At 37.9% G+C, this 12,842-nt stretch overlaps 1 protein-coding gene across 6 annotated transcripts in view; it reads right to left on the bottom strand.

Moving 5' to 3' along the window:
* The window catches only part of SMARCAD1 (SWI/SNF-related, matrix-associated actin-dependent regulator of chromatin, subfamily a, containing DEAD/H box 1), an 82,489-nt gene that overhangs the window by 40,368 nt on the left and 29,279 nt on the right, over nucleotides 1-12,842 (bottom strand). For 4 of the 6 annotated variants that reach the window (XR_002828166.1, XM_023750428.1, XM_006084623.3 and 1 more), the window contains exons 6-9: nucleotides 12,465-12,565; nucleotides 5,013-5,114; nucleotides 3,486-3,567; nucleotides 1,640-2,025 (exon numbers count right to left, since the gene is read on the bottom strand). Coding sequence is in view for 5 of the 6 variants with exons in the window: in XM_023750428.1 (XP_023606196.1) it covers nucleotides 1,640-2,025; nucleotides 3,486-3,567; nucleotides 5,013-5,114; nucleotides 12,465-12,565 (671 nt within the window). In the remaining variant the exon portion in view is untranslated. Of the gene's footprint in view, nucleotides 1-1,639; nucleotides 2,026-3,485; nucleotides 3,568-3,657; nucleotides 3,803-5,012; nucleotides 5,115-12,464; nucleotides 12,566-12,842 lie in introns of those variants that run through there. The other 2 variants (XM_023750429.1, XM_023750430.1) reach the window with 2 other exon arrangements.

The following is a 12,842-nucleotide window of genomic DNA, read 5'->3' as shown; positions in this document are numbered from 1 at the left end:
CATTTACATGCATAACTAGCAAAAAATAGTCTTTGTATTCAACTTTTAGAAAGGGGACAAGGTTTAAGTAGGTAACACGCAATCTCATGTTAAGACTAATTTAAACTATGCCAATTAATTAGTAGGGGAAATATGCTTTCTACATGTTAAGTTGCTGAATATTTTAAAAAGCATCTGGCACATACAACTGGTTTAATTTACTGTTATTATAAGATATTTGGGCAAGTAGTTACAGTGACTAAACACACTAGTGTGGATAACTGCATTCCTTATTAAATAAGTTAGAATCCCAACAAGCCTGAGCAACAGCAACCCTGCAATAACAGAGGAGACTATTAAAGATGAAAAGAAATTAAAAAAGGAAGAAAAGATGAACAAGAAAGCCCTTCAGCAAATACTTGAACAAATAAATCACTCAGGCAAAGCTGAACATGTTTGAAGGGCCTGCTTTGACAGATGTTTTCTGCAAGAGCAAAGGCTTCAGGCAAAACAAATGACTTTTTTTCTAAAGCTGAGAAATACTAGTCATTTTGTTTCTATATTTTTCATGTATTTTAATTTTTTAAAACATGCTTTTACAACCATTGTTTAGGAACCTTCCGATAATACCACTTCAAGACATTTGTCAAGGGAACTTATGCTCATATAGGTTTGTCACAAGTATAAAATTAATCACAAAAGCAACTTCTCCCTAAGTTAGCGAATAAAAACTTCATAAACATTTATAAAGCATCAAGAGTCAGTTTATCTTCTAAAACTGTAAAAAATAATCCATATTGCTTTCACTGCAGGGCCTATATACAATTCATACTATAAAGTCCACATTCTCACAAAAGTTGAAGCAACATTTTAAAAAGACAGGAGTATGAGTAAGATTTGCTGATTGTTCACATTTATAAAACTCATAATACAAGTATTCTGACTAAAACTTGTTTATAGGAAATCAAATTCCAGAAAATGATCATGCAGAGTGTACTTACCAGTGCTTATGCCTTCCCTTCCCCTAACGCTTGAATTCTAGGCTTCCACACTTTCTATCTTTCCAATTAAAAACGCTGCAGCCTGATATACTCCATAAAATGGCCGCGTTGTTTAACCAAGAAAAACATGTTAGAGCTGTCACTTTTAAAAGAAAAAGAAAATAAACAATTGTTTCTTTTGTGGAGAAGCATAAAACACCTAGGCTGGCATCTTGAATTATGGAGCTCCCCTGGATGTTGCTACTGCTCTTCAAGTAGTTGCAGTAAAATTTCTGCCACATTCTTGCTTTCTGCATGGTGTATCAGCAGTAACAGATCAGAACAGGCTAGCAAACAACTCCTTTCTAAATGTAAGCTCTAATTTCTTCTTCTGCAGTGAAATGAACCAAGTTTCTATGCAAAAGAATGAGTGACAGTATGCCCAGCCAATCAGCTTGGGGTTTTTTTCAGGAAAATCACCCCTTAATTCATTCAAAATTAGGTCATATGACACTATTTGAAATACTATTGGCTTACAATGAAAGTAATGTTTGCCTCTACAGAGGATAAGGCCACCCATCTATGCTTCCCTGGGCTGAAGACACGTTGAGTATAAACGGTACTGTGAATTAAACACACACACACACACACACAGGGGGAGATAAAGAATGTAGCCTTACCAGAGCTTCCCAACTATTAAAGGGCCGGAGTTCTGTTATCTTCTGAGCCTTTTTCTGAGAACACTGAGGAATCAAAGTAAGTTCAGCAACTGAAGCATCTTGAAGGAAGTGAAGAATTTTACCTTTATAGCCATCCTCCAACACTTCTTCACCACTACTATAGTCCTCATCTAGTGAACTACCTGCCTCAGAACCTGAATCATATTCAGAGTCTTCAGTAACTCTCTTCGGATTAAATACATTTTTTTTACGTTTCTTGTTAAAACCATTTTGTGCTTTCATGGCATATTTCTGCTTTAGTTTTGCTTTAGCTATACTTTTAGGATAATTTTGACTTCTTGAAGAAACTTCTTTTCCATTTGGAAACTCACTTTGTGAAGCATATTCTGTGTACAAAGACAAAAATAACTAAATTACAATGATATAAATTAAATGATGTAACACTTCAAATAAGAAAAATATTTAAACATGTGTATCTTCCTTCTGAATACAAAATTCAACTATAAATTATAGTTAAATCTTGATACACACTAAAGAGAAATACCGAAGTACAATTTGAAGTTATTCAATAAGTTAAAATAATTAGTTTCAAAAACAGGTGATAACTTTTTCAAAGTGTATTAATTATAAATCCGCATTTTCTAACAAAGGTCCTGAAAATATAAATGGCAGCTTCATACCCACATGTTCCAGATGTTACTTTGCAGCCCATTCCTATGCCAACACTGATGGGTATAGCAATAACAAGGCTCACCCAAAATAAAACCTTCCATATTATAATTAATTTTTCCCTTACCACCTCTAAGCAGTCTAAGTTTATCATTACTTAATAAAAAAGTATTTAAATATATTAAAAGGTACCACTGCTTTATCACTGATTAATAAATAATATTCCAGATTTCTAACATGCCTGTGATTGAAGGTACAATTTTAATGTACCAGTAAGAAAATATGTACCAATTAGTTTTTACACAAGACTTTATTATTTAGAATGTTTTGTTTTACCTACTCAAAGAGCTTTTAGACTTACACATTAATTATCATACGCCTTCATTCTTGTGCATATATTAAAAAAATAAGCAAGATAAATTGGGTAATTTCTTCACCTCATAACCTATCTCTTCTGAATCAATTTTCTGACTCAGAATTGGTGATATCAGTGGCTTTCTTTACTCCACACAATATCATTCTCTGTGCCAATGAAAGCATTTGTAGTATAGCCATTCTTAAAAGAAATCATTTTCAAAACAAGAAAAACCTAAAGCCAATTATAAAGAGCTAGTATACTTAATTCTTGCTTAAGGATGTTAACTAAACATGAGTGATTCAACTCTGCCCCACTACTTCTCATACACTATTTGGTTCCTAAGGTTAGTGTTCCACCAGGGACTTTCTTCCATGCCAGTGATTCCCATCTTTTAAGTTTCTGATATTGGTACTTTTGACATTCATGCAAGTGCAGGCTAGGACTTCTACATTACAGTGACACCATCAATCATTAAGATCCATTCAGAGAGCTGTTAAAATGCAAAAAAATGTAGTGCTTTGTTTTTTTTTTTTTTGTATTCAATAAAACATGGTAGTTTACAAGTAGCCATAAATATCAAAGAAAGTTATCCAAACAGAAAAATATATTTATTATTTCATTTTACACTATCATAAAGAATAGGCCAAAACATTTGGGAACTGGTCATTTACATTTTTTTCCCATTACTGTTTCTAATATCTTTTACAATCCCATTCTCTAATTACTAGATAATAGATTTACTATTTTCTTATTAATTAAAATATAGAATATAATGGGAGTATGTATTTTCTATAATAATAACACAGAATGGACAATTACCTTGATCTTCTGCAAACACTTTTAAAGATTCTAAGGCTTCTGTGTACATCCATTCATGTTCCTTGAGTACATCCCTTAGTTCCTAGATATAAGTTATTGATGTTTTTATTAAAAATCTAAAATTAGCAGCTCCTAGAAAACTTTTATGCTCTTTTAAAAATAAGAAAATCACCTGAAAACGTAATAGAATTCATCTGATTATTTCACACTTGTTTTCATGCTGCTTTACAAATGCTGTCTGTTTATATAATTTCACCTCCACAGATATATAACAGTTGTCAAAGGGAAGGAAGTTTGACTTCTTTTGCATTTTTACTTTCCCAATGAAATGCTCTGAACATTAGAGGATTAAAAAGTGTTTGCTCAATTAAATTTCTATATATAGCCGGGCTTTTACAAACTGTAAATTTCAAAACATATAGTTCCAACATATGTAAAAAAGGAGTATGGCAATAAGATTTTGCATTCAGCTCATCAGAATTAGCAGATGTACTACCTGTACATATGCCTGAATAAATCAAATGCAAGTATTCTAAATGTTAAACAAATCACGCTTCCATATACGATCACGTGATTAAACTATGGCCCTATTAGCACCAGCATGCTTGGTATGGGTCTTTTTAATGACTCAAAGTATTTTCACTATCTGGCAAATAGAACAAAGCTTACAGAATATTAGCACAATGAAATGCAGTATTACACTTTAAAATTCTATTTGTGTTGTTAATCCTCACTTGAGGATATTTTTCCCATTGCATTTCAGAGAGAGTGGAAGGAGTGGGAGAGAAACATTGATGTGGGAGAGGCACATCCATTGGTTGGTTGCCTCCTGCACGAGCCCCAACCAGGGGTGGGGAGCGAACCAACAACCGAGGCATGTACCCTTGACCGGGAACGAACCCAAGACCCTGTGGTGTGAGGGCCGAGACTCTAACCACTGAATCACCCTGGCTAGGTCTACACTTTAAAATTTTTTATGAGAAATTTTTTAAAAATAGAACAACCCTAACCGGTTTGGCTCAGTGGATAGAGTGTCGGCCTGCGGACTCAAGGGTCCCAGGTTCGATTCCAGTCAAGGGCATGTACCTTGGTTGCGGGCACAACCCCGGTTGGGAGTGTGCAGGAGGCAGTCGATCGATGTATCTCTCTCATCGATGTTTCTGGCTCTCTATCCCTCTCCCTTCCTCTCTGTAAAAAATCAATAAAAAAAAAAAAATAGAACAGGAAAAAAAGGTAAAATAGCTGACGGGGTTATAGATTGCTTTCTAGATAATTTACATTTTATACATAAGTTCACAATTGTTACTACAATTATGTTTGTTATGATTATGGTTATAATCCTGATACTATAGTTTGCAAATATGGTAAATAAACAATGTAAAGAATTAACAAGCCGTATAAAGATATTTTAAAGAAAAATATTTAATTAGAAAAATGTAAAACTCATCCAAAGCTTTTATATCTCAAACACTATTTTGTAATACAAACACTTAGTACATGCTGATTAAATTTCAGTACATTACTCACCTTTCTACCCAAATGGGGAAATTCCTTTTGCAATTTCAATACAATACTTTCCTGCTTTTCCCAAATATTGCTAGATTCTGCAGACTCATTTGATTCCTCTCCCTAATGAGGAGAAAAAGAGAGCCAGTTTAAGAGATTATCAATAACCAGAGGCTAAAGACAAATTACATTTGTATTTTGACTTGATTTGGAAGTTATCACATTCAATCTGAAGAATCCAAAAATGTTTCATTTTGTTCACATGAAAATTGATAAATTTATGTGTTTAAGGATAAAAAATTATTGCTGGTTTAAGATCTCTGAAAGACTTTGATTGCATATCCAACAACTGACAACTCACACTTCATTCATACAGTGGTCAAAATGAGATAAATCTCCTAAAAAAGAAAAAACAAACAAAACAAAGCAATGAACTAGCATGTTTCTCAAATTAACCTGAAATAATTCAGGTATACTGAAGTCTCTCCAAGCTATTGGAAAAAAAAAAATCTCATCTGTGTTCAGTTTCATACTTCCAATTTCAAATACTGAGAGGAAAAAAAACATTTACTTTTACTTCAGTCTTGATTCACAAAATGGCTTAAATATAAATTGCTCAGCCAGAACATAAAAGTGACACGATGGCCCTAGCTGGTTTGGCTCAGTGGATAGAGTGTTGGCCTGCGGACCAAAGGGTCCCAGATTTGATTCTGGTCAAGGGTACATACGAGGGTTGCAGGCTCAATCCCCAGTAGGGGGCATGCAGGAGGCAGCCAATCAATGATTCTCTCTCATCATTGATGTTTCTCTCTCTCTCTCTCTCTCTCTCTCTCCCCCCCCCCCTCCCTTCCTCTCTGAAATCAATACACACACACACACACAGTGACACAATGATTAAAAAAAAAAAAAGACAAAAAACTTATGTGGGCCCCGGTCAGATAGCTCAGCTGGTTACAGCATTGTCCCAATATGCCAAGGTTGCAGGTTTGGTCCCCAGTCAGGGCACATATAAGAATCAACCAGGCTTGGCCGGCATGGTGCAGTGGTTGAGCATCGACCTATGAACTGGGAGGTCATGGCTGGATTCCCGGTCAGGACACATGCCCAGGTTGATGACCCCCAGAAGAGGGCATGCAGGAGGCTGATCAATGATTCTTATCATTGATGTTTCTCTCTCCCTCTCCCTTCCTCCCTGAAATCAATAAAAATATATTTTAAAAAAAGAATCAAACAATGGATGCATCAATAAGTAAAACAAACTGATATTTCTCCAAAAAAGTCAATCAATTAAAAAAAAACACTTATGTGAAACTAAACAATATATAAATTAAACATCAATCTGGGAATTATAATTATGGTTACTCATATGCACAATCTCCTCTTTCTGTATCACCTAGTATCACTTGAAGAAACTGGTTAAAATTCCACATTTAAACAAAAAAAATTCCTTGGGTTTATGCCTAAGAAATATCTTGTATTTCAGTCAATCCAAAAGCATTTATCTGTCTACTCTGCTTAGATCTATACTACATGCTATACACACAAGATAAAGAAAAATACAGTCTCATACTTTCTCTTCTATTTTCTTTCTTAGCCAACAAATTAATGCAATATTTTTTCTGTCACTACCTAAGTTACAAATAAAATGTTGTGTATAATGTATGTATAGTACCTGAATGTTAAAAATTGAAATTAAAGTTTCATGAACCACTTAAAAAATGCTATGGAAGTTTGGAGCAGGAAGAAAACTGCACATGTTTTTGTAACAGTAACTGGTCTATTTGGGCTAAAGCACAGAGACCATGGATAGGCTAACGGCTGAAAACTAAAACCAGAACTAATATTGAATAAGGCTTGAAGTGCCAAACTTCAAGGTCATTTATCAAAAAGCAGGGGAATAATAAAACACTAATATTTGGAGAAAGCATTTCAAAGCCCTCAAAAATTCATAATGCCACACTTATTTTATAGCTAAAGACACTGAAACTCCACGAACAAGCCTTTTAGAGGTCACAGACAGATAATAACCAGAAATAGAAACTTAGGTGTCTAAATAGGTAAATACATAGAGACAAAGAGCAGAGTGGTGGCTGCCAGGGGCTGCGGGGAGAAGAGAAGAGAAACTGCTTAAAAGGTATGGCATGCTATTATGGGGTGATAAAATGTTTTGAAACTAGACAGAAAGGGTAGTTGCAACAACACTGTGAACATATTAAATGCCACTGAATTGTTCATTCTAAAATGGCTAATTTTATACTATGAATTTTACCTCAATAAAAAATGGTTTAAAGACTTGGAAAATTGTAAACATCTTTTGGAAATCAAATATATGATAGCACAAATTAAAATACTCAGCAGAGAGTGTTCCTATCATTTGCTATTTGCTCTCGGATCCATGCTTCTGCCAGCTCTGCTAATCCCTGCGACTGAAAATTCCTATGCAGTCCAGAGGTTACACCAGAGCTTTTCCAATGCCAGGTGATTGGAGTTTGGGCCCAAATCTGTCTCTGTGGGTCCAGTGGTTATGAGTCAGTCCTGTAGCTATTTTTCTGGTTCCAGAATGAAAAGCTGGAACAAACATATTTGGCACTGGCAGAAACCCTGTATTAGCTCCTTGACCCATGGAGTAAGGGCCATTATTTTAGGTAATACCAAATCCAAGTCCCCAGTTTAGCCCTCTACAGCGGCAGCAGCACCAATACCATTATTCCTGAAGGAACTGCAGGGACCGACACCGCCGTCCCATCCCAATGCAATGTGCCTCCTTGGCCTATGCAAAAGCTGGACGGGTCTTGGAAAATTATTTTGGGTGGATATAAACAGGTGATGACCCCAATTGCAGCTGCTATACCAGATGTAGTACTTTTAATGGAGCAGATCAATATAACTATGCAGTTATCAATCTGGCAGATGCTTTTTTCTCCCCTATCCCAATTAGAAAGGGCAAGTAGAAGCAATTTGTTTTTACCTGAGCAAGTCAGTGATAGATACACCTTTACTGGCCTCAGGGTTTTGGTTACTCTCCTGCTCTCTTTCATAATAAAGTACTCAGGGACTCTGACTGTTTTCCACAGTCCACAGAATGACTGTTCCTCTACACCAGTGGTCGGCAAACTGCAGCTCACGAGTCACATGCGGCTCTTTGGCCCCTTGAGTGTGGCTCTTCCACAAAATACCAACTTCTGCGCATGGGCCACGAAGTTTCAATCACAATGTACGTGCGCGCCCGCACGTGGTATTTTGTGGAAGAGCCACACTCAAGGGGCCAAAGAGCCGCATGTGGCTCACGAGCCGCAGTTTGCTGACCACTGCTCTACACTAAAGATATCATATTGACTGAACTTGGTAAGCAGGAAGCAATGGTGCTTTAGATGGCCTTGGTAAGATACATATATGTCAGAGTGGGAAATAACCACCCTCAAATTCTGGGGCCCACCACTTTCAAGATTTTTATGGAGTGTGTTGCATATTCCACTCTTAAACAAAAAGAAGACACAACACTTGGTTGGCCTCTGGATATTGGAGGCAAGGTATATTTAACTGCAGTGTGTGCTGCTCTACTCTGTTTAGGAAATAGCCCTTAACATTGTCAGTTATGAATAGGGTCCAGATTAAGAGAAGGCTCTGTAGTAGGTCGAGGGTGCAGTACAATGTGCTCTGCCACTTGGATTTCATGACTATTGAGCAGATGCAATGATTCTTAAAGAATCTGGGTTAATAAGGATGCTGCATGACGTCTCTGGCAAGCCTAATAGAAAAATCCCAGCACAGACCCACATGGTTTTGAAGCAAGGTCAGATCTGCTTCTGCTGATAACTACTCTGTTCTGCTATAACTTGTATGCATTTCCAAAAATTACTGTGCTGTGCAAAATCATGAAAATAGAAACTACAGTGTTAGAAATGGCATGATAAATCTGAACTGAAATTTTCTTGGGGGTATTAGCACTGGAAGGTCTGGCTGCAGATATGAGTTACTGTGAAGTGGTAGTTGGGGGGGGGGGGGGGGGACGGACACTATCTGAAAATGAACAGAAAGTTGCACTAGCTATAGAAGGGCATGGCTCATTGTACTTGTTATCTCTCCTATACTGGCTGAAACTATAAATAGTGAATTAAAAAACAAATAAAATAAATAAATCTATGGAGCTTTTCTAGCTTTTTCCTTTCATACTAAAGTTGCCTGTATGATTCCAAATTCAACTGGATGCCATGCAGCACGACTCATCTATTACACTCAGCAGTAAGCCATTACTTTCAAACCAGTCTGTTTTCAACAGCACTTAAAAAACCTGGTAACTTGATGTGTTACGCTGTCCCAGTGAAGCCTTTAGGTTTTCATCATCATCATCATCATCATCTTCACATTTTGCAACTACATAGCCATTAGGTGCAAGCTACTTCAAGTCTTCTGTGGCTAGATCAGGAATGGGACCCTTGAAACTTTAACACCTCCATTTTCTACCTCCTCAAAGCCAACCTGTTTTCCTATGTCAACACACTTGTTTTGAATTTTAAAAATTTATCTGAAGAATCACAAATTAAGGAGAACTTTCCCCCATACTTAATGTAACCCTCCATTGTATCACTACAGGCTTCTATAATTGTAGCATTGCCTTTCTGATGTTAAATCTCTTCCAAAATTTTATAACCATATCTGCACTCTCACCTTCAGTAACAGCAAATAGCATTTTAAATGCTCACTTCAAATAATAAGACACGCACACAGGGAGCATGCAATGTGAAGATGAAGACAGAGATCTACAAGCCTAGAAACACTAAGGTTGCCAGCAAACCATCAGAATCCAGGAGAGGGATGGGACAGCCCTCAGAAGGAATCAACCCTTCTGACACCTTGATCTTGGACTTCTAGCTTCCAGAACTGTGAGACAACATATTTCTATTGTTTAAGCTATCCAGTTTGTGGTACTTTATTATGGCAGCTCCAGAGAATTAATACATCTTATACAGATTTATAGAAAGCCTCATTCTCAGTCATAGCACACTGAAACACAACAATGCTTCTGACTGGGAGCTAATTTCATTGGAAGAAAAGTGCATCAATAGATTCATGCTCAGGAAGTTCACTGATTTTACTATGTGCCTCAACACCTAGAAGCAGCTGTCTTACAGATGTAGTATTGTTTAGTGAAAGTTCAGCATGTGAACTAGCAGATATGTGAACACTCTGATATGTTGTTCATCAGGATGTACAAGCAGGGCAAATGTTCTGAATCAGCAAAAAATATGATGCTATTTTCAGATAGTCATTATATGTAGATCTGTAAACTAAAACGTGGGCCTTTGTCTCTCACACTACAGCACTTCCTCAACCTAAAAACCTACTCACAGATGCCCTAGACGTTTTGGCTCAGTGTATAAAGTGTCAGCCTGCAGACTGAAGGGTCCCGGGTTCGATTCCAGTCAAGGGCACATGCCTGGGTTGAGGGCTTGATCCCCAATAGGGGGTGTGCAGAAGGCAGCCAATCAATGGTTCTCTCTCATCATTGATATTTCTCTCTCTCTCTCCCTCTCTGAAATCAATAAAAATGTTTAAAAAAAAACCACAAAAATAAACCTACTCACAGAATTTTTACTTCCCATCAGTATTAGTTTCCAAGGGAAGAATGTTTCTATGTAGGGACATAATGATTGTCCCATTAAATTAGGGTAGAGAAGGCCACCTGGCTATTTTGGGCTTCTTATACTACCTAAATCACAGTAAAAGAGGTTACTATGTTAGTTGTGGTATTTTATTTTTATTACCAAGAAGAAATTGTGTTTTCTGAATGAACAGAGAAGATTATGTCTGCTTTTACTGGGAGGCCTCTTAGTAGTTCTATACATAATGTAAGTAAAAGTTAATAAAAAACTAGAGCAGCCCTGGCTGGTGTGGCTCAATAGGCTGGAGCACTGTCCCATGCACCAAAAGGTGGCGGTTTCGATTCCCGTTCAGGGCACATACTGTTTGGGTTTGATCCCTGGTTGGGGCGCATGCAGGAGACAAACAATCGATGTTCTCTCTCATGTCCTTGTGTCTGTCTGTCTGTCTCTTTCCAAAACTCAAAAACAATTTTTAAATAAATAAATAATGAAAAATTAGAGCAACCCAATAAAAGCATAACCACTATTAATGTAGGTAACCAGTTAAATATCAAAAGTCATCCAGAAGAGTTATAAGTAGTTGCCACTGGGAAGGAGGAAACAGTGCTGGTGGTGGTAACAACTGTTTTTCATAAGTATTATCTATATATAAAATCTATCTATCTATCTATATATATATATATATAAAAAAGCCTAAGCGACCATCGCAACCGAAACAACTGAACAGATGACCGAACAGGCGGTGTGGGACGACCAGGCCAGCAGGGAGGTTAGTGAGGGACAACCAAACGACTGAGCAGCAGACTGTGTGGGGCAACCAGACCGGCAGGGGAGGGCAGTTGGGGACGACCAGGCCAGCAGGGGGTTAGTGAGGGGCGACCAAACAACTGAGCAACAGGCTGTGTGGGGTGATCATACTTTACTCAGTCTATTGATTCAAATACTGATCTCTTCCACGCTGGGGGGGCAACCCCCCCGCCAGGGGGTCAGTGGCGGTACCCAGGCTGGCGGAGAGGACCAGCGAGGGGCGCCCAGTCTGGCGGGCGGCAGCTGGGGGTGCCAGCCCGGTAAGGGAGGCATTTCGGAGTGCCCCAGCTGGCAGGGGGGGGAGTTGGGGGTGCCCAGCCCAGCAGGGGGGGAAGTTAGGGGCGATCAGGCAGGCAGGCAGGCAGGTCATGGTGACCCAGGTGGCAGGGGGGGCAGTTAGGGGGGATCAGGCAGGAGCCAGTGGTCCCGGATTGTGAGAGGGATGTCCAAGGGGTCCCAGATTGCAGAGGGTGCAGGTGGGGCTGAGGGGGCCCCCCCCCCCCTCCGCCCGTGCACAAATATCATGCACCGGGCCTCTAGTATAACCATATGTATGTATAACTTTCATGAAAAAATTTTAAATGTATAAATATATGCCATTAGAATACCTTAAAAATTAATTTTATAACTAAGAGGTGAATAATTAATACTAGATAAATTAAAAAGAAAACAAAAAAGTCACAAATGAAATGCAAAAACTGCCCTAACCGGTTTGGCTCAGTGGATAGAGCGTCAGCCTGCGGACTCAAGGGTCCCAGGTTCGATTCCGATTAAGGGCATGTACCTTGGTTGCGGGCACATCCCCAGTGGGGAGTGTGCAGGAGGTGGCTGATCGATGTTTCTCTCTCATCGATGCTTCTGGCTCTCTATCCCTCTCCCTTCCTCTCTGTAAAAAATCAATAAAAAATATATTAAAAAAAAATGAAAAAACTGATTTTCTGACTTGGTATTGAGAGAAAAGAAAGAAGATTCATTTAGGTGGATTTTCAGGTCTGATGTCCATAAACAACATATTCTGTGCTTAACCAGGTAATTTTGATAGTGCAATTTAAATGTAACTTACATGATCCAGTCTTTTCTTTTTTATGGGTTGATCATCATTAAATTCATCTTCCTCATTTGTGTCTGTAGAAGAAGATAACTTTCTTTTCCTGGGTCCACCACCTTTTAGAACAGAAAAGAACACTCAAAATTTGTACAGATAAGTATAAGAATCATTAATGCAAAAGTGTTATCATAAGGAATACATTTGTAGATTGTCCTCTTAACATCAGGTCCAATGTTGTTTCTTTGGCATGTCTACTCAACAAATATCAATAGAATTGAAGGAAAAGTGAACAGAGACTCCAGTCTTTCAAAAGTAGAAATCACTGTAATAATGTATTTGTAAACCATCATATTTAATGCTAAAAACATACATTACTAAATTGACGAGTAATTC

This window comes from Myotis lucifugus, unplaced genomic scaffold (assembly GCF_000147115.1).
Source record: "Myotis lucifugus unplaced genomic scaffold, Myoluc2.0 scaffold_12, whole genome shotgun sequence".
Taxonomy (NCBI): Eukaryota; Metazoa; Chordata; class Mammalia; order Chiroptera; family Vespertilionidae; genus Myotis; species Myotis lucifugus.
Note: the sequence above shows the minus strand (reverse complement) of the source record. Positions and strands in the feature narration are given on the sequence as shown.